Source organism: Ambystoma mexicanum, chromosome 11 (assembly GCF_040938575.1).
Source record: "Ambystoma mexicanum isolate Mex_15411 chromosome 11, UKY_AmexF1_1, whole genome shotgun sequence".
NCBI lineage: Eukaryota > Metazoa > Chordata > Amphibia > Caudata > Ambystomatidae > Ambystoma > Ambystoma mexicanum.
The window spans coordinates 863,111,470-863,138,774 of record NC_090934.1 but is presented as its reverse complement, the minus strand read 5'-3'; the positions used below and the strand labels follow the sequence as shown (position 1 = coordinate 863,138,774).

The following is a 27,305-nucleotide window of genomic DNA, read 5'->3' as shown; positions in this document are numbered from 1 at the left end:
TTATGTTTAGATGGGGAATTTTTCCATATGGTTTCCCCTGATCGTTTCTCTTTCCTGAGAATCTTAAGATGTGTTGTATACCATTTGTTGATGTGGGCAAGGGGCTTTGATTTCTGTAGTTTAAGTGGGGCTATCGTATTGATGGCATTGAGGATAGTGTCATTGTAGAGATTCACTAGATCTGATGGGTCTGAAAGGGTATTATTTGGGTGCGTTATAGGACGTAATAGTGGTAGCAAATTTTCTAACGTAAGAGTACGTTTACTTCTTGTCATTAATGCTGGTGCTTGTGTTGGCGTAGATTGCGATATGACTTTGTCTAAGGTAAAAGTGATAAGGTGGTGGTCAGTCCATGCACATGGTGTATTGTCCAGTAACTTGATACTACAGTTAAGGTCCGCTAGCCAGGCAAGCGTACAGCCTTTGTTGTGTGTTGGACTGGTAATACGATGAGTAAACCCCAACTCCGAAATGGTGTCCTTAAGAGTAGACACTTTAGTGTCTTTAGGGTCATCCAGACCTAGGTTAAAGTCTCCTAAGATTATGATTTGAGACTTACATTTTGTGTTGGTTGATAGTAGGTGTGAGATGTCATCTTAGAAGGTTGTGGTATTACCAGGAGGGTGGTAGATCAGATGTATAGTGATGGTAGATGTGGTGGATGTAGATAGTTTAACTGAAAGTAATTCTGTAGATGGTAGGTGCTGATTATTGGTCATTCTTAGCTCTAATACTGTTTTGTATATAAACGCGACTCCACCTCCTTTGCCGGAGGCTCTGTCAGAACATAAAATGGAGTAGTTGTCTGGTAAGGCTAAAGCTAGTGAGGGACCTGAAGAATAATTCAGCCAGGTTTCAGTGATAGCAATAATATCCAGGTCATGGATTGATAAGATGTCAAATATGTCCAAGGCGTGTGCTTGGAGGGATCTAGCATTGATAAGCCCTAGTTTTAGTGTGTTGGTAGTATTGCTCAATGGTGATAGGTGTATTTTGCTATAGTTGCCAATTTTGGTGGTTTCTTTAGTAGTATTTATGTTCTTAAGCTTGGATTTTAGTCTAAATTGTTGTGGGAATCTGGAACCAAGTCTCGAGTTTCTCTGTAGAGTAGGGCATGGTAATGTTGCATGGTTTCTGAGAGGGCAACTAGAAGTTGTGTTCCAGTTGGTAGGGCGATCGAATGTAAGGAGTGAGTCAATTTTTCTAACAATGGGCATAATTTTGACAGTTGTGCCTGAGTCATCCTGTATGGGGAATGGTGGCGGAAGCCTAGGAGGAGCGTATGCAGTACTATTAAGACATGGTTTAAGGAATATGGATGGCTGAATATCATTGGGTAAGGGTAAGTTAATTGCCATTGCTAGGTTTATGAAGGAGGGATTCTTGCACAGGTTGGAATCCATGTTGTTTGTGGGAGAGATGGTGTTTCCAGAGGAAGGGTTAGGTGATGTCAACAGGTTCAATGCACTAAGAAGGCCTAGCAATAGCAGTGATTGTGAGATCCTCCTGACTACTACCGGTAGTGAAATATATCTTAGAAGTATGCAGTATTAATTAGATATGATACGGTAGGAGGCTAAGAGTAGGAGAGACTTGTATAAATGCAGCAATTATGATACCATTAGCTAATTCTGTATATCTGTGCAACGGTTATAGACCTATAGCTAGTTCAAATGCAACGCTAGGAGGTAACGGCAGTTGGTTCGGCTGCTTAGTACAAGTAGTAATTGATTATATCAATGTGGCTAGTTACCTATGTTAACGTGCCAGTTGAAATACGGTGGGCTAGATCATAGAATCAATGCAGTGCTAGCAAGTAGAAGTTACTGGTTTCGTTGGTCAACTCTGATACCACATATAGCAAAGTATACTGAATCAGGGTGAAATGTCACGGTTATAATAGGCTTATACAGATGCGACGCTAGCAAATGAGAAAAGCTAGCAACAGATTATCTCAGGGTAGGATAGTTTGTAATACAGCGATAATGAGTGATATAGGCTTAATATAGATGTTCAAAATCATGTATATGCAAGTTAAGAGTTAACTATGCCGTTTGCATGTCACAATTTTTTGATGGGCGGTCAGTTTCATCATGTGCAGAGTTATGGGTCGTTGGAATGTTAGTTTATTTCAATTGTCTCAGTGCACCGTGACCGGCTGATGCAGAGCAGCACTGTCTGAAGTGAACCGGGAGTTTAGAAAGCTGCCGATTTGTAGGAAGGTAAGTTAACAATGATGATGCACTCGAGTCGGTATTTAGCATTTGCTATGATGCTTAGATTTCATAATGAAAGTACGACAAAGTACTAGGCAGGTTTAGATATTTCAAAGTATGGCATTTATAGGCTATACTTACAATTTTGCCTCCATTCGTGGACAGGCGCAGATAGGCGGCACCCTTAATGAGCGCCCTTCGTGTGGCGCCGGCTCTCGCTTTCCGGTGGCCCAGCGTCACGGAAGAGGAGCACAGAGCCACTAGGCTTCAGTACAGTTGCTTAGCAACAGGTAAACAAATTCAGGAACGAATATGCGGTGGCCATTTTAACTCTGTTGTCTTGTGTATAAAGGCAGTCGGCGGGCAGCTGCTACAGGCACTCAGGTAGTGCAAATGGCACTGTAGCTCAATAGGTACTGCTCAGATGGGTCAGCAGCATACTCTTACCCAGGATTGGGTTCTCTTGCCTGATAGCTGTGGATCGATCTTCACGGAGAGGGCAGCATGCGCTTCCACTCTGGCGGGCCTCGTGAAGCAGTTCCAGGGCTCCTGCCCTCCTGGATGGTGTTGGGGATAGTGAGGGCGCAGACAGGTAGCACCCTTAATGAGTGCCCGTTAGGTTGGAGCAGGCCTAGACCTTCTTTCAAGCAGTAGAATCTGACAGATATTTGGGATCAGGGTCACAAAAGAGATCCAATTGTGCCTTTTCACATTGCCCTACAAAAAAGGGTCTCAACAAATTGGGAAACACCAGAGACTGTGGCTGCAGTAAAAACATTTTTTTTGCAAATATAGGCCATCCAGCAGTGACCCAGAGTACTTACAAAGCACCCAACACCAGAGGGTTTGGTGGTTCAACCTGCTACACCTAACAAGCAATCGGCATACCCCTCTATACCTCCTGATGGGGATAAGAGAGTGGATGCCTGGGCGAGAAAAATATTTACTGTTGGAATTATGGCTTTAAAATCAACTAACGCCAACCCGTGCCTTGTCAAAGTTTGTTTACACTGTGGGACAGCGTAGCTATGGCGGCTGACCACATCCCAGAAGGAGAAGAAAGAGGCGGCTTTCTGGCTATCATCAAGGATGGTAAACAGGAAATGTGTGAATGCCTCCAGTCAGGACTGGATACTGCAGATAATATCAGCAGATCCATGGCAACTAGCACCATGTTGCGCAGATTTGCATGGTTGGGGAAGTCCAGATTTGCACCAGATGTGCAGTCTAGACTCCTCAATATGCCCTTTGATGGATCAAGTCTGTTTGGCAGCAAGGCTGATGAAAGTTTGGAAAAACTGCGGACCACGAAAGCGGTGGCTAAATCTTAGTGCTGCTATTCCACAGCTGCAACACTCCTTCCCCGGTTCATCATCTTGTTCCTTTCAGTCCTTTCGATTCGACTCCTCAGTTGTAAGAGAAAGAGGACAAGCCAGTCATAGAGGTCAAAGCCTCTCTCTCGTCCACCACGAGGGAATCTTCTAAGTCAGCCCAAGCAATGTCAGTTTTACCCTCAGTCGCCGCTTCAACCGCCTCAAAACCACTCTGAGGCCTTAACTCAGGAGACTCTGGTCGGAGGCAGACTTTCTTAGCATCTGAAAGAATGGTGGGGCAATACGTCAGATGCTTGGGCACTGGAAACCATAGCCCAAGGTTACTGCCTTCCTTTTTAAAAAAGGCCTCATGATCATCCACCGGGGGGCAACTCTTTCAATGTTCCGGATCCGCTCCTTGTGCAGGGAATTTTGACCTTGCTAGAGAAAGGTGCTCTAGAACCGGTACCTGTGGCAGAGTGGAACAGGGGGTTGGTATTCAGGTATTTTCTGTTCCCACAAAGGACTGAGGATTGAGACCCATCTTGGTTTAAAGCAACTTGAACAGGTTCCTCTGGAAGGACAAGTTCAAGATGGTTACCCTTTCTCAGATCCTTCAGACTCTCCAACTCCAAGACTGGATAGTGTCATTGGACCTTCAGGTTACTTACTTTCTTGTGCCTATCCATCACATGCGCTGAAAGTACCTGAGGTTTGCGGCTGGCTGTTCTCATGATCAGTTTTGAGTTCTGCCATTCGGGCTGACCACCGCCCAAGGGTTTTTACCAAGTTTATGGCAGTGGTGGCAGTGGGTCTCAGGAGAGGGGGTGGGGGGTTCAGGTCTACCCCTACCTGGACGATGGCCGATCAAGACACGTTCACCCGAACATCTCAGCATAACCTGCCACTCTCTCCACAGAATGGGCTTTTCCCTCAATTACAAGACGTCCCACATGATACCATCTCAAAGGCTCCAATTTATTGGAACAGTCCTGGATGCTTCCTCAGGGAAAGCCTTGGCACCCGAGGTGAGGGCTCAACACATTCTGCAGATGGTCACCAAATTCCAGAGTTCCCAGCATCTTCCGGCATTCGATTTTGAGGTTGCTCGGTCTCATGGCATCCTGCATTTTCCTTGTGCCAGAGTCTTGCCTGAGAATGAGATCCCTCCAGTGGGTTCTCAGGACTAAATGATCCCAATTCTCAGGCAGAATGTTAGACCACCTTCAAGTTCCGAGCAGAGCCGCACTGGGCCTTCTGTTGGGGGCTTGCAAGGACAACATTCTGAAGGGAGAATCCTTTTTGCCAGCCATGGCCAGAGGTAACAGTAGTGATGGATGCTTCACTCACAGGGTGGAGAGCCCACGCCAACGATCTGACAAGCGGCGGTCGTTGGTCTCCATTGGAGTCCAAACTACACATCAACCTTTTTAGAGCTGAGAGCAATCGGACTAGTGCTGAAGGCCTTTCTGCCCTCTCTATGGGGAAAGAATGTCCTGATAATGATGCACAACACAGTGGCCATGTACTACGTCAACAAGAGAAGAGGCATAGGGTCACTACCACTGTGCAGAGAAACAATGCAGCTCTGGTTCTGGGCAATTCAAGAAGGAATCTCTCTATCAGCAGTTCACCTAGTTGGAGAGGAGAACACAGTGGCTGACGCTCTGAGCAGGCAGAGCACAGTCTCCCATGAGTGGGAACTAGCTCAGGAAGTCCTTCAAGAGATCTTCACCCTTTGGAGAACCCCTCAAGTGGATCTGTTCATGACCAGTGTCAACCAGAAGTGCAAGCTGTTTTGCTCCCGGGAATTTCATCCAAGAAGAGCTCTAGGGGATGCGTGCATAGTGGACTGGGAGTTTCCACTCCTGTACACTTTTTTTCTCCAGTCCCTGTCATTCCTCAGGTGATCAGGAGGTTGAGAAAGTTTAGGAAATCCATGATCCCAATTGCCCCAGAATCGGCCAGGAAGACGTGGTACCTGGACCTTCTGGACATGTCCATTTGCCATCCAATACGTCTTCCACAAAGAAAGGACCTTCTCTCGCAAAAGGAGGGCCGGGTTCTACATCCAGACGTCAAGACTCTCAACCTTCACTCATGCTTTCTGAGAGGTTGAGATACAGGTATTGGGCCCTCCCAGATGATTTAATGGAGAACTTGCTTTCACCCACCCAGAAGGCCAGCAACACAATCTTTGTACCACTGCCATTGGAACAAGTTCAGGGATAAGAATGAGGACCCTTTTCTTTGTGATGCACCTGTGGTACTTTCTTTTTTATTATATCTGGCGAATCTGGGGCTCCAGATTGGAACAATTAAAGGTTACCTGGTGGTGCTGTCCATTTTCAAGCATTCTTCAGAAGAGGATTTATATTTTATAATCCCTAGGATTGTTCAATTCCTAAAGGCTCTTACTAATGTATTCCCACCAGTTATTTTCAAAGTCTCTATATGGGATCTTAACCTGGTGTTAGAATTACTAACATGCATCTCTTTTGAGCCAATACATTCATACCCATTAAGACTGTTAACTTTGAAAACGGTTTTACCAATAGCAATAACGTCAGCCCACAGGATACTTACCTGTAAACCTCCACATACAGTTTTCTATAAAGACAAGGTTGTTCTCATGGTGAAACCTTCTTTTCTACCTAATCTAGCCTCTGACTTCTACTTGTCGCAAAAGATTTTCTACCCACCTCCTCATCCTGGAAAGGAGGAGGAAAGATTACATAGGCTGGACCAAAAAAGGCAATCAGCTTTTATATATCCAGAATGGCTAAAATTCATTCTTAAAAAAAAACATATCCATTGGCTATACAGACCCTAAATTGGGTTTAGCTGTTAACAGACCCTACCCAGATGGATCATCCAGGCTATTAGGGAGTGATACAGGGTAGTGGGCAAAGACCAGCTGTAAGGTTTGAGAGCACATTCCACAAGGGGTATGGCAACCTCTGCTGCTCTTCACCGAGGTGTTCAGTCAGAAATGTGTGCAGCGGCCACTTGGTCGTCTGTTCACATGTTTGTGAAACATAACTGCCTGGATTCATCTTCTAGTCAAGAAGGAAAATTTGGAAAGGCGGTCCTTCATTCAGTCCATGATAACAGTTAAGACAAAATATAATTTGTACTCCCACCACCAAATTATTACTGCTTTGGGAGTCTATCATAAGATGAGGAATACGTGGGAGGACACAATCCATTCAAAGAACAAGTTACTTACCCATGGTAGCGTTCTTTCAATTGGAAGTTCCTCCCATGTATCCCTCATCGCCCCGCCCAGCCTACCCCGCCATAGAATTTACGTGTCTTTACACTTTACACTTTCTTGGATAGTACGGTCTATGGTACGCCTGGTAATTCCCCTACAGGAGGGGGAAAAACAGAACTGAAGCCAACGGGAACTGCATGTGCTATTTATACTGATGACTTCGACAGTCGAACGGAGGCCCTTGAGGGACATAGACTCGACGAGATGGCACACAGCACCCCCTGTCAAAAGAAGATTCCGAAGCAGGTAAAGCTGTAAGGATAATTATCATAAAATGAGGAATACGTGGGAGGAACATCCAATCGAAAAACGCTACCAGGGATAAGTAACTTGTTCATCTGGGTCCCCCCTGTCCTCCATAGTATAACATTTTAAATAAGTCAGTTTGTCTCCGAAAATTCCATTCCACTCATCTTTTGGACGTTGAACCTGGGTAGAGAATCCTTAAATACAAGAAAACCTATACTTCCCTTTACTCAAATTGAACTATCACCAACACAAGTAAATTACAACTTGCCTGCAGAGGCACCAGTATGGTGAGAAACGTTGTGGCTCCTGTTACTTTTGGGCACAAGTCCTCATTCTTCTTAGGGTTTGGACTGCTTAAGTTAAGTTATTGATTTGAGGTCTGGTTCCATATTTCATCGAATCTAGTTACCTGCTTTGCTGAATAAGTCATTTGATGTATATTTGAACCTATGCTGAATGTATATATTGATATCCTAGAGTATTGCGGGATAATGCTACCTGTTAGATTCATTTTTCAGTGTGTTCAAAAGGCCTATAATAACTGTATATTTTACACGTGCTGTCTAAATTGAATTATTGTGTGCTACAATGTGTGGATGCATTAAGGGCCCCTGACCCCACTCATACTCGCCTTACAATAAGCATTGTATTCTGGCCATTGCTACCTTGATGGGGTTTTGGCTAAGGTCCGAGTACAATGTTCTCCATAGCTAGGGTGGTCTCCTAAAATCTGTCCACCAGGCCATATTCTAGAACTTCATCTTACCACTCGTCATCTTTCCATTTACTTTAGCACGCTAGGAAATCTGTTCGGGCAAGCCAGATTGGGAGCCCTTGCATGAAGGTCGTTTTGGGGGGCTCTCTGGGATGAGCCCCAGCTAGCCCAGGCACGCTGAAAGCCATGCCCTTTAGTGATTTACCGCTTAACCCATCCCTTGCCTCACCTGCATGTACACCTAGAACTCCCTGTAATTCTGCCTTCCTCCTATCGCAGGAGGCCCACAAGATGGTGCGGGAAGCAAACACCAAACAGGCAGTGTCTGAAAAACAGCTGAAGGAGGCTCATGGAAAGGTAAGAGCTTTTTCTGGCATTGCATTATAAATATTATAAATGCTGGGTAAAATCTCACTGGTTTCCTTTTAGAAATGTTTTTGGGAAATTGGGGACAATTGGACACAGGATATCTATTGGCTGTATATATTCTGGTGGCCCTTTTCGTTATGACGGGAACTAATAAATGATGCGTAAATAGCAAGTGTAAAATCTTTAAGCATGTTTATGACGATGCTCTATATTTCCATTGATTTGTAAGGCACAGCAGGGGCATTTCTGGCACTCCCATCCGCTCCACCACACACATCTGTGTGTGTTTTCGCCATCATTCCATTAATATGCTGGCAGTAATGCATTGAAAGCCTATGGAATCCACCTGTTTTGTTAAACTTGCAAAATGCCAGCAGATGCCATTGTAAATGCTGCCTGCAGTGCATAAATGACAGGCTGCTTTTACACAATTTGGACTACAAAGTGCACAAAAGAGTAAAGGCGATGTTGCCTATATTTTTCTCCTTTTTACACTTCATACTGCAAATGGCGACAATTGCATGCAGAGAGGACTTTTATACAAAGATTTCAGGAAAGTGAAGATATTCAAAGTCATGTAGCAGCATTAAAGACTGGGACAGTTTTTTTCAGTGTCTGATCAGAGCATGTAACAAGTGAGATAATACTGTGACATGACACCAATACTGCTCAAAGTGAGGCCATACAGTGCCGCAGAACAAAGTTCAAAGGAAGTAATGCACAGATGTAATTGAGCAGAGCACGTGAGGCGTGAAATAGCACTGTGTAATTGATCAAAGTTCAGAGAGCAGGCGACGTCGTGCAGTGTTTCAGAGATCTCAGGTGGTGCAGTGTCGTGGAATGTCTCGGAGGCAGAAATGTTCAAGGGTGTCTGTTATTGAGCAAAGTTCATGGACTTTGGTATCATTGAGTAGAGTTTTGAGAAAGTGCTGTCATTGAGTAAACAAGGGCTGTGTAGTACATGTGCTTTGGGAAGCCTGTGTGTAGGCAGCAGCTGGGCATATGAGCAATCCCGCCTAATAATTATACAGTGAGGTCTGAATGGTAACCCTCCCTCTCCTCTCTCATTGGCTAGATTGACATGCTGCAGGCGGAAGTAACGGCCCTGAAGACCTTGGTGATAACATCAACCCCTTCATCGCCTAATCGGGAGCAGCACCCTCAACTCAAGAGCCCATCAAAGACTGTCTTCAGGAAGGGGCATGTGCGAAACAAGAGCACAAGCAGTGCTATCGGCAACGACAATAACCACAGCCTCCCGGAAGAGCCAATCAGCAAGGAGAGCAAAGAGGTGGGCATTGGAGCAGTATTCTCCCGAGAAAATATGGCGCAGAGTGAGGAAGGGCAGTATGAAACGGGGTGACGGCAGTGCAAAAAGGTGGCATAGGATTGTCGCTGACAGTAAATGTATGAATACGTAAACCAGTATTTTCTGAAATGTCTAAGGTGTAGGATGCAGGTCTTACGGTGCTGATGCATCTATAGGAAATGCCTTTCCACATCCACCTAGTGTAGGGTGTGAAGAGCTCTACACTAAGTGGGAGACAGGGTGTCCACCAAGTTAGGTTAAAACTCCCTCAATGGGTGACCTACCAAAGATGTCAGATTACACTCTTAGAAGGAATGGGCTGGTACCAAATAACATAGTTAGTCACACACACACACACACACACTCTCAAACTCGCTCCAATTATTTAGTTTTGCATTAGGTTAAAACACAGTGCCCAAAAGGTACTTCCAAATATGCCAAAAAAGCACATATATTGTAAAAATACGGTAAAGCGATAAGTCACATATTCCAGCTTGCTTTAATGAATACAGTATAGAAGACTAACCTATCAAGGCAATGGTAGACCTGGAAAGGATTGGAGCTTGGTAGGATGCAGACCCAAAGGGTCAACAGTCCGACAGTAACATTAGAAGCGCAATACTGTGCCCGAATAGCTCCCAGTTCACCCCCAGGTCACCCCTAGAAGCAAGTAGAAACAATGTGAGCACTAGTGGTTACTCTGATATGATATACGAGATTCTGTGAAAGATGTCAATTTCTGGTAAGTACCTTTTGTATGTCGCTTTGAAGGCATTTGCAAAAGTTCTCCTATTGGAAACACAGGGACAGATCACATCAGTCGTCTATGTTTAAAGGCATACTACAGGCCAGTGCCCCCTTTATCCCACAGATTCAGCAGAGGAGGCAGCCCTCCACAGGAGAAACCAGAGAACACCCCCACGAAGAGTTCCAGCCCTGCATTCAAAAACCAGGAAGAGCTGATTCAGAAGACCTCAAGACCAACTCCAGGCAATGACGATGAATGGTGGGGCTCAGAACCCCACTACTCTGGGATCCCGGGGACCCTGCAGACAAACAACTCTACAGGATCAGGGCCCAGGGACACGTAAAAGTACTGGTTTCAGAGCCCCGGATCGGCAGTTGCATAGGTCAGTTTGGACTTCCACCTTAGTTCTGGCTAGCAGTGGCTGGGGACTCCAATTAGAGGGGCTCAAAGCCATGACACAACCAGGATCCAGAAAAAGGAAGCCCAAAAAAAAGATGACACCTGGACAGGCGACCTAGGAGGCAGAAGACTTGGCAGCCACAATAGCCGCTACAGGAGCACAGAAAAGACCTGCAAAGGTTTCACGTCAGGTCAGGGGAGCAAAGTGGTGCATACAGGGAGGAAGGAAACAGTCTCATGATGGAACAATGTGCTGCAGGCGACCCAGGATGTCCCGGGATGAAGCTCTGGCAGAGCAACAGCAAACCACTCCGATTTCAAAGCCACAAAGAGCAGGGGAAGACCGTCCTAACTTAGGCACGGCGGCCAGAAGAATGTTACCAGTTTTCCAGTAGCTACAGGCGATGCAGAGTCCACCTGCCAGTGCAACCAGTTAGCAGGCTGGCAAGAAGCAAAGGAAGAACCCTGGACTGGATTCTGCAGCAGAGGAACCAGATGCAAGGAAATGGGAGCAAGCAGAACAGCCCATCTTCCAGTAGTCTTAAGGAAGGAATAAAGAACGGATCTGAGGAATGCACCGGGTCTCCTACTGATATTACATTCACCCAGAGGCTGGACTAAGACCGCTCACCAATCGCACCCCTGACAAGCACATAAAGGGGTTGGTAGTGGCCCTAAAAACCATCAAAAACGCAGCCACTCCCATACTGGATGTATATTGGGATATCTGTATGTATTTACCTCCATATCACCAGTTTCATCAACACGTATGCATGCCCCGGTGGGCGCAGGATGACTGCATCAGCAAAACAGCCATTTTATGCTGTGCTTTATGGTCCACACAGGCAAAAGGATGACTCAAAACAAGTGCCTTAGTACCCTAATGATTGCCATTTTGGTGCATCGGTTCTGCCAATGCAGTGAAGGTGTCTACAACCCTTGTGTAGCAAAAACGAAATTACAGCTGCCACCAACCTACTCCACAACTCACCCGAGGTCGATTGAATTACTCTGGGACCAGACTGATAGCCATATGGGCTATAAAGGTCGGCATTCTCTCTTGCCACAAAATGAAAGTAAAAAAAAAACATGGAAGCCAGCAAAGATTTTCAGGGGCATAGACAATTTGGGAACCAGAATCCCAAAAAATGAAATTCTGCCTTTCCCTCCTCAATATTTAGGTTTTAAACCATCCCAATTGATAAGTGCTTGGTACCTAAACGAGGACCCCAAAGCGCTGTTATAAACGGACTGTCTGCCCTTCAGTTTAGTATGACCATTTTCATCTGCCTGATTACATAAACACACAGTGCGGTTGCTGATTCGGATAAGTCGAAAAAAACGCAAAAAAACTGTGAAAACTGAAACAGCAGGGCTAACGAAACGGAGCTGTCATGGTGGTGACAGAGAAGATGGATTTGCAGCAAGGGTGCTAGCACAAGTTGGCAGCCATCTTGATTTGGTAGTGCAAATCAATCTGCCACATAAAAATAAAAAATAGCGAAAGGGCAAATAGAAGGGTAGCCTGTCAAACATAAAGTTCAGCAGGTAATAGTCACCACCTATGTGAGAAATGTTTATATTGGGGCAGAACTGGGCCTTGGGTCGATTCAGTGCATGGCTGGAGTATTTAGACGTGGAGATGCACAACAAGTATTAAGTGACAAGGGAACACACTCTTATACTGTTCAATATAGCTTGTGTTCATGATAAGGAGCTCTGATGTACAATGTTAATGATTACATTGTGTTCGACATGAATATGAATGTTACATAGAATGAATTCGTACAACTTAATCCAGCATCGTGCCATAAAAGGCATCATCCAACAGTATTTGCCTAATTATATGTAAAATGATAATTTCACAATAACATCATGTCACCAGCAATACATGATTGCCTTTTTCCAAATGATAGTTAATTAGTATGGAACCGTTTGCACTGATGGCGGCCTTGACGACCACGCACACACAGGCCCACTCGCTCGCTTCCTCACTCTTTCTTTTGGGTCTGTTTTAATCTGTGCAATGCCTGGAGGCCATGCAAGCCTTCACTTAAGGGCCTCCGAGAAGTGCCCTCTAAGCTATTGTGGCTGCTGGAGAGGGTAGAGCTGAAGATGAGACCTCAGAATGCAGTGTATGAAGACACTGTGGGAACAGGCCTACAAAATGCTAGCACTTGGGCTCCAATTTCCCCTTGAGTCTTTCTTCCCCAAGTGATGAGAGAAAGAGGGAATGAATGGAGGGGCCAGGGATGGAAATAACATTGTGTGAAGTGGGGTGAGAGCGGGCAGTGGTAGTTCTTGTGGATTGTTTGCTCTTTCGTATTCCAGCCACTCCAAACTAATTATTTGTCTTCTTCTCTCTCTGATTCCTTTTCACACATCTCGTCTTCAACTGTGTCGCTTTTTGTCCCCCTGCTTCCTTCCCTTCCCATTTCCCTCCTCTTATGGTGGCGATGTTGTGGCTCCTCCATTTCTCTCCTGTGATCGCTCATTTCTGTTTGCTTCTTGATCCTCTTGCTATGCTTGCCCCGCGTGTCTTCTCGTCCCTCATTCTCAACCCTCTGATACCGTCTCTGCTCCTCTTGCCACCTTCATGACCAAATGTGTTTCCTTCTCTCTCTATTGCTCCTCATTCATTTTCCCCACACTCTTTCTTGTTCCATCGTCTCCCTGGCCCCTCAGTAGACCGGAGTACCCCCTCTCCTTGCGCTGCTCTTCTGTATCGTTCCCGGGAAGGCCATCCACATCACTTATGAGCCTGATTGGCCAGGCCTGACGGCAGAACTTTCCTCCTCCTCTTCCTCACGCCAGGTATTCATGTCCATTGTTTGGTGGGGGGAGAGATGTTGGTGTGTGTGTGTGTGTGTGAGGAATCCCAATGAGGTCATCTCTCGCTCACTGATTGCATGTTTTAATATCCACCTGCATGTATGGCATATTTTAAATTTCTGGAAGCTTATCAAGCTTTTTTAATGGAATTTTTCAGCAATGACAATCGACCTCCAGAAAGTGTTGTTGTAAAATGATGCATTTCACACCAACTTCACCAATGAAAATGGAAAAACAGTCGGACACGCGTTTATTCGTTTGTCTTACATAGTAATCAAGCTTTTAAAAGCGACATTTCGTGAAGATCTGTTTCCTCCATATGTTCCTCCCACGTTTCCTCTCCTGGCCTGCCTCTGAAGCATCATTCTATGACAAGACTGGAGGCGAGCATTATGCTTCACTTCTTTTATTACTACTCCTCAGTAGTTCAACAAACTTATATATTTAACAACTTTGAAATGTAAGTGTTCCACTGTAGCTTTTCCAACTTAGAACTACAATCCCCATAGTCTCTGTAGTCCAACTCTCTATTAGCCCCTCTATGACACACTTCCTGTCCTTGGGCTCCTCCTCCTCTTCTTTTACTGCTCTTTAAGCAGATAAGTACCATTCTACCCCTCTCCGTATGTCAGATTAAAATTTTGATTAAGAGTTGACAGAGGAGAGAGAATGTGGAGTAGGGAGAGTGCAGTATAGTTCTGTGGAATGATGACAGTATTCTATGTAGAATTAAGTATTTTACCATAATACGTGGGGCGCAGCGAGTTAGCTGCATTTGCCACAAAGGAAACAGGCCCCAGCGAACAAGCATTACAGGTAAGCAAGAGCTTCGGTTGTCTAGAGGCGAGCAGCCCCGTGACGCATTCCCGGCACTGCAGGGGCCCAGCTCGGCCTCACGGCGCAGGTTATTTTCGTTCCAGGCACCTCCAACAGGAGGGGGAGTATTAGAGCACACATCTCTCCGGCCCCCATCCTCGCGGGGGCAGAGCTTCAGCACATGTGTGAACGCTAATGCGCAAGCACCGCAGCTCTAAGCGGTGTAGGGAGCAGAGAACACCGGGCCCGGTGGTGATTTCAGAGCGGCACATCTAATGAACCGTGCCTCAACAGTCGACAATAAGTGATCCGAGAATCGCATAGGCAGCGGAGGCCAAGCAAAGCACAGTGTGCCTCAGAAGACACGTGCAAATACACCTATCAGCTCGCGACACGGAGGGCCTCTCCCTTCACAGGACCAAAGCTCCACAACAGGAAGCAGTATAAAGAAAGCAAGTTTTCTCGCACACAGCCCATTAAAGGGGCAGATTCACAGCCTGGTGCAGCCACAATAAAAATAAAAATAAAATTGCTATTAAGAATACTAAGAATCACAGGAGCAGTGGCGTGCTAAGACACCTGACTAAGGTACACAGGCACACAGCACCATCTGATAATGTCAGAATTTGAGAGGAGTGAAGAGGAGCAGCAGCTAGACCTCGCTGCCAGCTTCAAAGAGGTGCTAGGAAGCTCCCTACTAGATGCAGGGGCTCAAGGGGCGAGACCCCTACAAGAAAGACTGGAGACGCTGGAAGCCATGCTCACACAGCCCAGTGAAAGCACCAGAGATATGGAGCGCACACCCACAGGACCCTCAGGAGCAGGGTCTATGGGGCGTAAACAGGCCTGAAAGAGGAAGGCCTCTGACGACCCCCAAAGCCCTTCAGACAGGGCGAAAGAAAAGGCCCCAGAGGTTGCTGATGCCTTTGCTAAGCTCAAAGAGGCTTACCTACAGCGTCAGGCAGTGCCAGACCTCATGACCCCCGCTTCAGGGGACGATAATGCAAGAGATGACCCAGGCTCGGAAGAGGAGCCATCGGGAGACCTTGCCTCACAGGAGGATGAGGAGATGTCAGAGGAGGAAGAGGTCAAGCCCAGTGGGGGCAAAAGAGCTCGTAAAGAAAAACACCTCGACGGAATACAGGAGACATGTTTGATCCTGAGAGTATCAGGAACCCAAGGTCGACGGAGTGGCAACCATCCCCGAGGGTGACACAATACATGACAATAAGACTACATAAAGCCCTCGACAAGGAAGTGAGGCAGCACCTACGAGTGGAATGCCCGCGTCCAGACCTCCCGGGAAAGGTGGCAGAAACCCCGAGCTAGACCCCAAGATGCTAACATTCGTAGCGAAAACCAGCAAGGATCCCCGCAAGGGAATCAACAGGTCATGGAGGAGTTGGCAGGAAAAGGTGCAAGACTTAGCCGGGCCCCTCGCTAAGATCATGGACCTAGCAGAGAGGGCGAAAGACACAGGGCAAGAAGTGGACCCCGATGCACTAGCCGGCTGGGCGCAAAGAGCAGTATGCCTTTTGGGAAACGTGAAATGCGCAATAGCATCAGAAAGGAGAGGCCTGCTTCTAAAGATCGACCCGAAATTAAGCGACTTAGCATCTTACGAGGCCGGAGAGGCAGTGCAAGGGCTCCTCTTCGGGGAGACCTTTGGGAAAGAGATGGCCGATTCGTTGGCAGATGTACCTCCTTAGAAAAAGCACAGGCATCCATTCGAAAGATCTTTCCAAGCAGAGTTTTTGGTGGGACCGGCCGCTTCAGGGGTCGTGCAGCTGGTCGAGGTCTGGGAGGAAGAAGACCCCCTAATCCGAAAGCACAATACTGAGAAAATAAACAGCAGGACACATTCTTACCGTCCAGAGGACGCTTCCCCAGAGGTCCAGATCCAGAGGATCGGGACGAGGGCAAGGATTCACCTCAGGTGAGAACAGTAGTATACCCTCCGGTTGGGGGGAGAACGCGCATGTTTTGGAACAACTGGCGCGCGCTTTCCAGCGACGCTTGGATATTGCAGACCGTCAGAGGTCTGCAACAAGATTTTATAGAGGAACCGACCCAACAGTATTGGCCACACCAGCAGAGATTAGCTCTAGCAGAGCAGAAATGCCTAGAGAGCGAGCTAGCACAGTTAGTACAGAAAAGCGCAATAGAAAGATGCACAGCGACCCCCAGATTTGTGAGCAATGTGTTTCTAGTACGCAGGAAAGAGAAAGTGCGCCCAGTTATAAACCTCAAAGAGCTGAATGGGTGGATTGTGTACCAACACTTCAAGATGGAGGGCATCCATCAACTCAGAGACTCCCTGAGAGAGGGAGACTGGCTGACACGTTTAGATCTGAAGGTTGCATACCTTACAATTTCTATACAAGAGGAACACAAGAAGTTCCTAGCTTTTCGCTGGAACAGACAGCTCTGGCAATTCAGGACAATGCCCTTCGGTCTTTCACCCGTTCCCTGGGCGTTCACGAAACTGATGAAGCCAGTAGTGACAGCGAAGGGCATCAGGCTGATTATTTACCTCGACAATCTACTGCTCCTAGCAGAAGACCGAGAAGCATTAGTGTATCAGACGTGAATCTAGAAAAGTCGGGTACCACGCCAGCGCAGAGACTAGATTTTCTGGGATTTGTGTTAGACGCAAAGAAAGCTACATTAGAACTACCGGCTCGAAAGATAAGGGATATCAAGAGAGAGATCAGAGCGTGCTTAAGCAAACAGCAAGTCTCGCTCAGGGTATTAGCAAGAATAGTGGCATTGTTAGCGGCATCCATTCAAGCCATATTCCTAGGTCCTTTGCACTACCGAGCCCTCCAGAGACTGAAGATAAAGCACCTGCAACAAGGTCTGAGGTACCACCAGCTAGTTCCACTGGATCAGGAATCCATTACAGAGCTGGAATGGTGGTTGAAGAATATGGACGCCTGGAATGGGCGATCCATTTTCGGAGACCGACCAGACCTGATAATCGAGTCAGACGCCAGCGGGAAAGTCCTGGGGGGCAAGATGTGGGACTCTGGAGACAGAGGGAAAATGGAGCGAGGTAGAGCTTTGCCTTCACATAAACTGCCTAGAGCTCCTAGCAGGCTCTTTCACGATCAAGTAATTTACAAAAGGAAATATGAAGTTGTGCATACTGTTGAAAATGGGCAACATATCAGCAGTCCGATACATAAACCATCTAGGAGGAACGAAGTCCAGATTGTTAGCGGAGCTAGCGAAGGACTTATGACACTTTTTCCTTCAATCGGTGACGGCAGAATACCTGCCCGGAACCTTGAATGTAGTAGCAGACTGGAACTTGCGATACCTTAAGGACTCCAGCGACTGGAGACTGGATCCAGCAGTGTTTCAGATTCTGAACACGAGATGGGGCCCAGTGCACATAGATCTCTTTGCATCCTGGCTCAATGCCCAGACGAAGGAGTACTTCAGTTGGAGACTAGACCCGGGAGCGCAGGGAACCAATGCTTTCCTGCAAGACTGGTCAGGCAGTCCACATTATGCATTTCCCCCCTTCGTGATGTTGAGCAGAGTTCTAGCAAATGTCGGAGGTAGAAGGCAGAATTGATCTTAGTAGCACCATTATGGAAAATACAAGTGTGGTTCCCGACATGATGGAACTGTCAATAGATCTCCCGAGATTCCTCCCCGAAGGAGACCAACTGCTCACGGACCCAGCTGGGCTGTGTCATCCTCTGAGAGTAGGGACGCTCCCGCTAGTCGCGTGCAGTATATCGGGAGATGCTGGGCGTTGCCAGGAATTTCAACGGAAGCTGCAGAGCTTATTGCGGAATCCTGGGCATCTTCCACTAGGAGGAGCTTCGACGCGGCTTGGGCCAAGTGGACTAACTGGTGTAAAGAGAGAAGTTTTCATCCTCTTTCAGCTCCTGTATTAGCAATATAACATTTTCTAGTGCATTTACTGCAAGACGGCAAAGCATTTCGTACAATAGGAGTGTATAGGTCAGCAATTTCAGCAGGACATCTGCCAATAGAGGGAATTCCAGCTGGGGAACACCCAGCAGTAGTTAGGCTTATCAAAGGAGCAAAATACAAAGTACCATGGGATGTGATAACGGTTCTCCGTTTGTTAGAAGACTGGCCATTAAATAGGTACCTATCCTTGAAACAGCTGTCAGGCAAACTAGCAATGCTGTTATGTCTTGTATCTTGCAAGAGAGTAGCGGATGTTCGAGCATTAGAGTTTAACATGCGATCTTTTGGGCCAGAAGGTGTAACCTTCTCGATAGCTAAGAGGTCTAAGACAGGGACGACGACAGTCCATTACCCCTATTTTCCGAGAAAGGCTAATTGGTGTGTAGTAGAATGCATTAAGGAATATGAGGGGAGAACAGCAGAAAGAAGGCCAGCAGGTACGACACAGTTATTAATAGCGCGTAGGAAACCTTTTCACGCTGTTGCGTAAGCCACCATTGCAAGATGGGTTAAAGAAGTGATGCTCGCAGCAGGTGTGAATATGGGAACGTATGGAGCGTATTCAGTGAGAGGAGCAATGGCGTCCAAGGCCTTTATGACAGGAGTGCAAGTGAGAGAGATTATGCTAGCAGCAGATTGGTCGAGTGATCGTGTATTTAAATAATTTTATTTTAAACCTACTGAGGATTTAGCAAGGACAGTATTTTTGAAGCTTTGAACAAGCATAATGCTCGCCTCCAGTCTTGTCATAGAATAAAGATTACCCCTGCTAACTGCACAGGGAGTATTCATTCTATTAAAGACTAGGAGGCGAGCATTAAATTCCCACCTGATCATGTAGTTTCTAATAAGTAATGTAATGTATGGATTAGGAAACGTACATGGCAACCACCCTGAATATCTCTATTGTGTGTTTCATAGGAGATGAAAGAAGAATAGCTGAAAGCAGAAGGAAGGAACAAGTTAGCCCAGAGAGCCGAGAGGTCATCGGCTGTTATGCGCACAAGTTTCAGAGTCTTTGCACAGTTGGCGGGACAAGTTATGGACCTTAAAGACAGTTCAAAGCACGTAAAAGCAGAGGAGGAGCCTAAGGACAGGAAGTGTGTCATAGAGGGGCTAAGAGAGAGTTGGACTACAGTGACTATGGGGATTGTAGTTCTAAGTTGGAAAAGTTACAGTGGAACACTTTTAACATTTCAAAGTTGTTAAATATATAGGTTTGTTGAACTGCTGAGGAGTAGTAATAAAAGAAGTGAAGCATAATGCTTGCCTCCTAGTCTTTAATAGAATTAATACTCCCTGCACAGTTAGCAGGGGTAATCTTTACTGTCCGCGTTAATTGGTACATGTTGCTTTTGTGGAGGGAAAATGTCCTAAACATTTCTAAAGCAAAATACCTGGTTTGTGCGGATTGTTTAAACACTCTGACTGTAGAACTTGTCACATCTGGCGTATAATGAGTTTATTAATCTGGGACTATGCAAGGAATTTTTAAACTGGTTACACAGACATTTTCAAACTGTATACTGGACTGTGCAGACTTAAAATGCAGTGATATTTTTTTCAAACTGGGAGATTGCTAGAATTGTGAACTCAAGTGTGCAGTCTGCAGTGTTTGTAGTGTAAATTGCTTTGCCTTTGGTCTTTCCTCCGTGGCTTTTGGTTGGAGCCCCCCCCCTCTTGAGGCAAACGCTACATCAGCAAGACCTCCCGCGAAGCAGGCCGCGAAGTGTGGACTCAAGTGTACAGTCAGCAGTCCGCAGATCACAGGTGGAAAGGTGATCCATCCACTCTTAATTTTCTTCCATTCACGGACACTTACCTGAAGTCAGTCTTGCTTCATCCCTTTCGGTGAGTAGTCTGTGACTATTACAGCAGGCTCGTGACGACCATGCCTAGAGATTCAATATTGGGGCCTAGAGACTGTGGGGGCAAGCCCATTTGATCTGAGTACCCTCTTCCCACCAACTGCTCTGATCTTCTACATTTGACCTCAATGAGAAGCATTACATTTGTGGACTAAACTATGTCTACAGCCTGCAGATTAGCCTGTTGAGATTTGAGCCCCGGGTGGAGACCTAGTGCATGTGGGGGGTGTCCCCTTTGAGCTAGGTCTCTCTCGTGGTGAGTGTACTATTCTGGACATTTCTGCTAGTATGCCGACTACTGATTCAACTTAGTCTGCCACTGCCCATCACATGGTGGGCTTGCGAAACGGCAAAAATACGATGCCTCTAACCTCCATGATCATCACAGATGAGGAAATCCTAGCAGCAACAAATTTGCCTCTGCCTCTCTCTCCACAGTCTGAACTAGTTACTGATCCTGGGGCTGCCCCGGAAGGGAGGGTGGCATCTCGGAATTATTGTGCCAAGATTTTAACTTCGGATTCACTGCAGGTGACTGGAAGAAGCAGTCCCCGAAACCATCCTTGAAAGGTTTAATCGTCTCCTTTTTCCTTCTGAAAGAAAACCGGATTACGTTGATCCAGTCTAAAGCTATATTGCGGGGACCTGAGTTGGCGGGTTGTGTAACTCCCCTCGAACGTGTTACCTTTTCAGTGCCTCCTCCTTCATTGGACGGTAATGAAGATTCAAGTTATCTTAATTCGCCCCCCGGACCTGAGACCGCGATATGGGCCTGACTTCGACTCTTCTCTTTCTTCTATTGGTTCCAAGTCTATGACTACCCTAAAAGAGAATCCAGACCTACACTTCATAAGGCAGACTGGCAATGATCCACCGTGGACTCACTCCTTGGTGGAAATTAACCAGGTACTATGTGTTTTGGTTTCTCTATTTGAGAGCCTTCAGAAGGAAACTAAATCAAACTCTGTGGCGTTGGAATCACTACTGTTCAAATATGACAATATCAAATTTCATGCAACAGCAAAAGAATTCCTATTTTCGCAAGGCCTGAACCATCCTAGCAAGTGCACCAAATCAAAATCTGTACTGGCAAGCAACAACCAAATAACTGGAACCTGCGAGTCCCAACCTCATGTTCCATTAAGAAGTGACTCACGGTGCAGGATACCCTCATAAAATGTAATCATCCTGAAAGGTGGTACCTCTGCTCCAGATAGGATGGGGCCAACTGTGCACTCGGATGAAGTTCCAGGGTACTCGATCTACTCTTGAATCTGTGAACGATGCTCCGTAGGAACCCTATGACCGCCCTGAACTGGGACTGTGTAATAAGGAGCAAGCGGGTACTCTAAGGGGGGGATCGAAAAAAGGAAACCTACGTCCTCTCGACCATCAAGGAGGGCGGTCAGGAAACGTCAGTGTGTGCAGAATAGAAAATTGAAAAAACACTCTGCTGTGTACCTGAACTCTTAGGCCTTTCGATTCTTTTCACGATCGCTGTTTCCCCAGTTGGACCCTGGCAGAAGTGACAATTCGATCGTCCCCACACTGGCTGGGAAACAGTTATGTGGCAGCACCATCACTCTGGCTCTCCCTACTGCCAATATAGGTTATATATCCATAGGGTTCGTGGGGGACGCAGGGCTTGACTCTGGGATGCAGAACCACTGGACTCTCAAGTCCATACTGTACAGGCACAGTGCAGTAAAACCTGTAAAATACTTAACTTTCCCTTGGCCAGGGACCTCTTGTTGGCCAACCCTCAAGGGGGGCATCTTCCCCAAAGGGTACCACAACCACTGACGGCTGCCACTAAGTATGGGGTGGTGGGGGACGTCCGCTGGGGGAGCCTGTGGCAACAAGGGCACGATTGGAAACAGCAATGAAAAATGGAAATGTTATCAAGGAAAAGGGCTTGGGTGATGGCATTGCATTTGAGTCTGTAATTCCAGAAAATATGTCTGAGCTTAAATCGCAAATATCCTGTGCTTGCTGTCCGAGGTTTTGAGTCTGGAATGTATCTCCTCAGCTGACATTAACAGGGTACATTTTCCAGTTAGACATTGTGTGGCGAGATCAGTGGTTTATTTTAATTCCAAGCTGGTTGCAGATTTTGTCTTGCATGAAAGGGATTGAATCCGAAAATGTGGCTTTGACATTGCGGAAAACTTAAGCATCCAGTCTGGGGAGGGCACTCTAATGAATTTGGCTCCTGATCACAAGCTTAAATGTGACATTCAAGCTCTATAAAAACAGAATCAAGGCCTCAGAAGCCTCTGACAATTGGTCATGGTTGGTAAGATCCTCGTCCCATTAACAAACAAACAAGTTCAGTACCCGTTCTAATGGCGGTGATCTCTTTTTCCTCCTATCCTGGAACACACAGGGCCACTCACGATTGTTTGACAACCCATTTTGGGGCAGGAGCTAAAATCCCACTGGGTTTTGTTAAGGATTCTAATCGGGCGTCACACACCAGACCAGGACTCTTGCCACTAGCCTAGGATGTAGCGCACAATTAAAACACTTTAACTTAATTTCCTAGAATTCGGATTGAGCTGGCACCTAACCCGTCTCACACCCCTTTTACAAATACCCCGGGTCACAATGGACCATGAATCAGGCCGGTGGGTGGTCATACAGTATTTATTTATATTAAATTCAAAGAAAATCACACAAATCTAATATTGGGCAGCAATTGCCAATGGGGTGATAATTACAATGTACATTGATGTAATACACTTAGTTTGACCTTTTATTATAACATATCCAAAGCACCGATGAATGGGAGCAATTTTACTGTTGGGGTAGATGGCACCTGATTTAAGATTTCCCCCTGCAGTACTCCCTCAAACCCCTATTAATCGAATTTCGAGTGGATATACAGGAGCAGCAAGGAGCCAGGTATACTAGGCAGGAAACAGAATAAAAAGCTGGATTTTAAAACCTTTGCAATTGCATAAAATAGCACTCAGAATTACTAAATATTTAATTTAAATGTGCAGTTGAATGAATGAGGTAAATATGAGTTATAACAGTATCGGGGATGTAAGAAAAATAGCAACTACAAGACAAGATACCAACAACGGCCATACAGTAAAAAAAAAACAACCGCTTTGAAGTGAAAACACAGTGCAGCCAAATCACACGCATTGAAATAGCATTTGCTAATTTACACAGGTTTAAATGTCAAAACGGTTTGAAAAACATGTGAAATAGATGGAATCGGAATGCCGTTTTATGCTGAATGACAGATGCACATTACAGGGATAATATGCAAGTGAAAGAGTGACTCTAAATTAATGACTGGTTGAGTTTTTAATGGGAAAGGAAATTCGGTTTTAAAAATAAAAGCAGTTGACAGGGAAAATCGGTTTGGAAAGGAAAGGGCAAGTTTCACTTAAACTAGATTTTAGTGGCTAGAAAAGAGAAACGCCATCCTTGAATAGAAACGTTAGGCTGCAGCGCTAACCCCTTCATGCACTGTGCCTCTTTTTAGGTAGAATTAATTTATTTAATCAAAATAGTACTAAGGACTTACACAAGGACAGATATTAGTGGAAGAATGGCGCTAACGCTTAGAGATCAAGGACAGGATGCACAGACGATTCTGACAGTTTTAAGAATTTCTGCTAAGGCAATTATGGGATTTCTATGGGGTTATACCTCATACAAGGTAACAGAGCAAAGGATGCAGTTTGTGGTTGTTTGGGAAGGGAAATACTCACAACAAGCACTTGAATGGGGTATTTTGAACAGCGGACCAGGTTTCTGGACAGCAAGACAATATCTGGTCACTGGTCACAGCGGCAGATTCTCCTAGCAGAAAACAGCTGGGCAAAGGTCTGGTCACGGAATAGCAGCACCTCAGCTGGATGGATCAGGGAGCAGGGCAAGCAGGCAGCACTGGATAATCCCAATGAGGGTTCAGCCACCTTTCCTCTTTTACCCTGAGTTATTGGGGTTTTTAGTGTTTTTTTTTTTATCAATGGTCCTGCCTGGACAGTCGAATCTGGAATCTTGCAGGATGAATATGAAATATCTGGATACGCAGGAGCTAGACAATTCAGAAGAGTGTCCTTTGTCTCTATGAGCCTCTACCTTTTTATAAGGTGGGTGACATCACAGGATTTGCGATGGGGGCAGACCTTTGGCTTGACATGCCTCTAATAACTGGATTGGTCAGGAGTTACTGTTACCGCCTTCCTGTCAACCGGTTGAACTTCAGCAACATGACATCAGTTTTATGGGCTGTGCTTACAAAGCCCATGCCCTCCCACAGTTATCTTTGCCAACAATGAGTTATGACATAAATTGCACATTTTTACAGTTGTGGCACTTTTGTAAATCACATAGACAAGCAAAATATTTCATACAGAGCATGGCAGTCCAACACCCCGGTTTGTACGGTGTCATTGAGCCCTCCTGATGATCTTTTGCGATTTTCAGTGGGAAATATTTCACCTAAAATTCTACAATTTTATATATGCATACCTATTATCACAGAGCATGTTTGCATTCGTTTTTAACGTTCCACCATATATACTTTTCCCATAATTTACATTTTCCTGCCGTTTACGTTCCCTACATACTAGGGACAACTACCATGTCTTGTTTTAATGACACAAAAATTACATTTAAAGTGTAAACGTTCACATTCTTGTGTGGTCCGGTTGCATAAATAAGTCTTAAAGTTTATTAATAAAATAGTCTTTTGAGCCAGGTGGGCTGGCTTTTGTCTTCAAAATCTTTCCAGGCCACAGCCAAATGTCAGTTCAGCCCAGTGTTGCAATGGAGTTTGTCTTTAAAGCTCTCCAGTTGGAGTGGAGGGGAGATGCTGCTAAAAAGTCACACCTATGTGTCCCAGAAATCTATTGTGCAAGGATGAAGCACAGAGTGTGATGGGGGTGCGAGGTCTTCCCCTTGGCCCATTCATAATTTCCAGATGCTCGTCCCCTGGGGGGGGAGGCAGGTCCTGTTCCCAGGAAATAAATGTCTTTTGAAGCCAGGGCCTGGAAAAACCTGTCCTGCTGGTTTCACAGCAAATGTATTTATGTATTTATTTATTTTCTGAACCAGAAGCAAGTCTGTTGGAATAACCCATCCTGTATGTGTTTTCAAACAAAACCCCCATCACATTCTATGCAAAGACAGGGTCTTAATTCAAAATTTCACTTTTAAACAGATATTTTTGTTGTTTGGAACAGCACCATTTGACACGTGGTCAATTTTTCTTGGCTGTCACTTGACAATGTGGATTCATTTTCTGAATCTTTCCAAAGCCCCAGTCATGTTTCTAATGCACAGGCATCTGTCCAAATAAAGATCCCTTGAAACTGACATGAGCTTGGAGAGGGAGAGGGCTTTTTATAAAGAGTTTAGCTATGATATGTTGTTGCAAAGTAAAGCACTTTTTTCGTACAGCTTGGAATGGAGTTTTTTGTTATTTCACAGATCTTGCCTGACGCAGCCTGTCATTCAGTGAGAAATGCCCCCTTTTGCTGGACCACAACCTGAATATTGGTGGACATAGCTGGGCCTCACTCGATCAGAACTGTGTAATGTTGAACAGATGAAAAAGAGCATCAGAGCGCAGTCATTTTAAATTAGTCAAACTAATTTCTTTTTCGGTGAGGTTTTGGGCTGGCAGCCTAGCAGCGCTGCCTTTTAATTATTTTCTTTTTGGTGCAAATGAACTTTTTCTCTGGTGCCACTGAAGAAAATACTGGCAGCAATTCTGGGTATTTGGTGTTTCATCTCGCCCATGTGTGGCTGGTCAGACAGCGCAGCCATTATCTTGGTAACTGCAAAATGCAGTTTTTAAGGCAAGGCGATAGTGCTCAACTGTGCCAGTGCAGCCATTCTGCCGGTGACTGCTGAGATGTGGTTTGGTGATGCAGGGGAGTTCTGCTGGTCGGTAGATGTAGCCCAAAGTTGTATGCCTACAGGAAACTTGGTTGTTCACCAACCCTGTGATGGATAGATTTGTAGTAATTGGGCAGGTTGCACAGCAGGGGTAGAGGCGGCACCCCTTTGGCGGTCTTCTAACAATGGTAAAATCAACAGATAACCTGAGAATCGTACAGATAGATCAGGGGCATACTAGTATAGATCGGGGCACACCAGTATTCTTCTTACCCAGGTGGAGGTGATTGGGGTACACCACTGTCACTTACTGATTGTTAACATTTACTGGTAGGAGAACGTACAGGAGCTCACTTCTTCTTTAGATCATTTGTTGAGCTGTATTAGTGACTGGTGCTGTGCACACAAGGGCAGGCACGTTTTGCTTGCAGGAGATCTAAACTTGCAATGTGTGATGCAAGCTGGGCAAGGGGGTCTTTACGGGATTGACTAACCTAGAGGATCGAGGAACTCCAGAGGCTTCCAATGGCTGTATAGTTTAGGGGGACTGGGTCTGCAACCCTTAATGCAGGGTTCAGGGGAACATCCCTCAAAATTACACTTGGACCAATGGGCACTCACACTCAACCATTAACTATATCTTTGTCAGCGACTAGCTCCTCGAGAGGTGTAATTCTCTGAGTATTAAGGCAAACTCACTTAGCGATCATGCTAGGCTACTAGCTCTATTGACCTTGGATGGATTGGTTCCACAAGTAGGGTCTGGGGGTCTGGTTAACTTGGTCACCAATCCTTCTGGTACGCGTGTCGTTTGGAATCAGAGATTGGCTGAGCATGTCAATAACTCATTGGCTGTGGTTTTAGATTAAACGCAACAATGAATTGCATGCTGCTAGTGTTTAACACCACTAATTTTAGGATTTTACAGGGGGTCTTATTGGGAACAACAAGGAAAAAGCGGTAGAGTCAGATTTTTGCCATGAAATAAATATTCTCATGTCTACAAAAAGGAAATAGTGGACATGAAAATATCACTGAGACATGAGCGGAGATTCTTGAGGCAAAGAGGTGACCTTTCACCCGATACAATGAGCAGTTTGAGGAAAAAAGCTCATCTGCGTTACCAAAACTGGCAGAGAAATAATCGTAGTAAGCAAAGCCAAGTGGACGCAGATTTCATGTGATCCTCGCTGAGTAATAAGAACTCTGGGACCTTTTGATAATTTATGACCTCCCAGAATCGATCAACCAAGTGAATGCAGTCTCAGAGAATGACTGGCATGCATATTTTTCTGCTCTCTATGCACAACCTAAGCAGAGTGTTCCTTTTTCTCTTCCTGAGACAGCAGACATAATTAATTTGGTTGCATTTAATCCT

General features: G+C 45.6%; 1 protein-coding gene across 6 annotated transcripts in view; it reads left to right on the top strand.

The window, feature by feature from the left end:
- RAB3IL1 (RAB3A interacting protein like 1) overlaps positions 1-27,305 on the top strand; it is a 517,042-nt gene that overhangs the window by 392,287 nt on the left and 97,450 nt on the right. For 4 of the 6 annotated variants that reach the window (XM_069623895.1, XM_069623894.1, XM_069623898.1 and 1 more), the window contains exons 4-5: positions 8,050-8,127; positions 9,215-9,430. In XM_069623895.1, coding sequence (XP_069479996.1) covers positions 8,050-8,127; positions 9,215-9,430 — 294 coding nt within the window. Of the gene's footprint in view, positions 1-8,049; positions 8,128-9,214; positions 9,431-13,283; positions 13,410-27,305 lie in introns of all 6 variants that reach the window. The other 2 variants (XM_069623896.1, XM_069623893.1) reach the window with 1 other exon arrangement.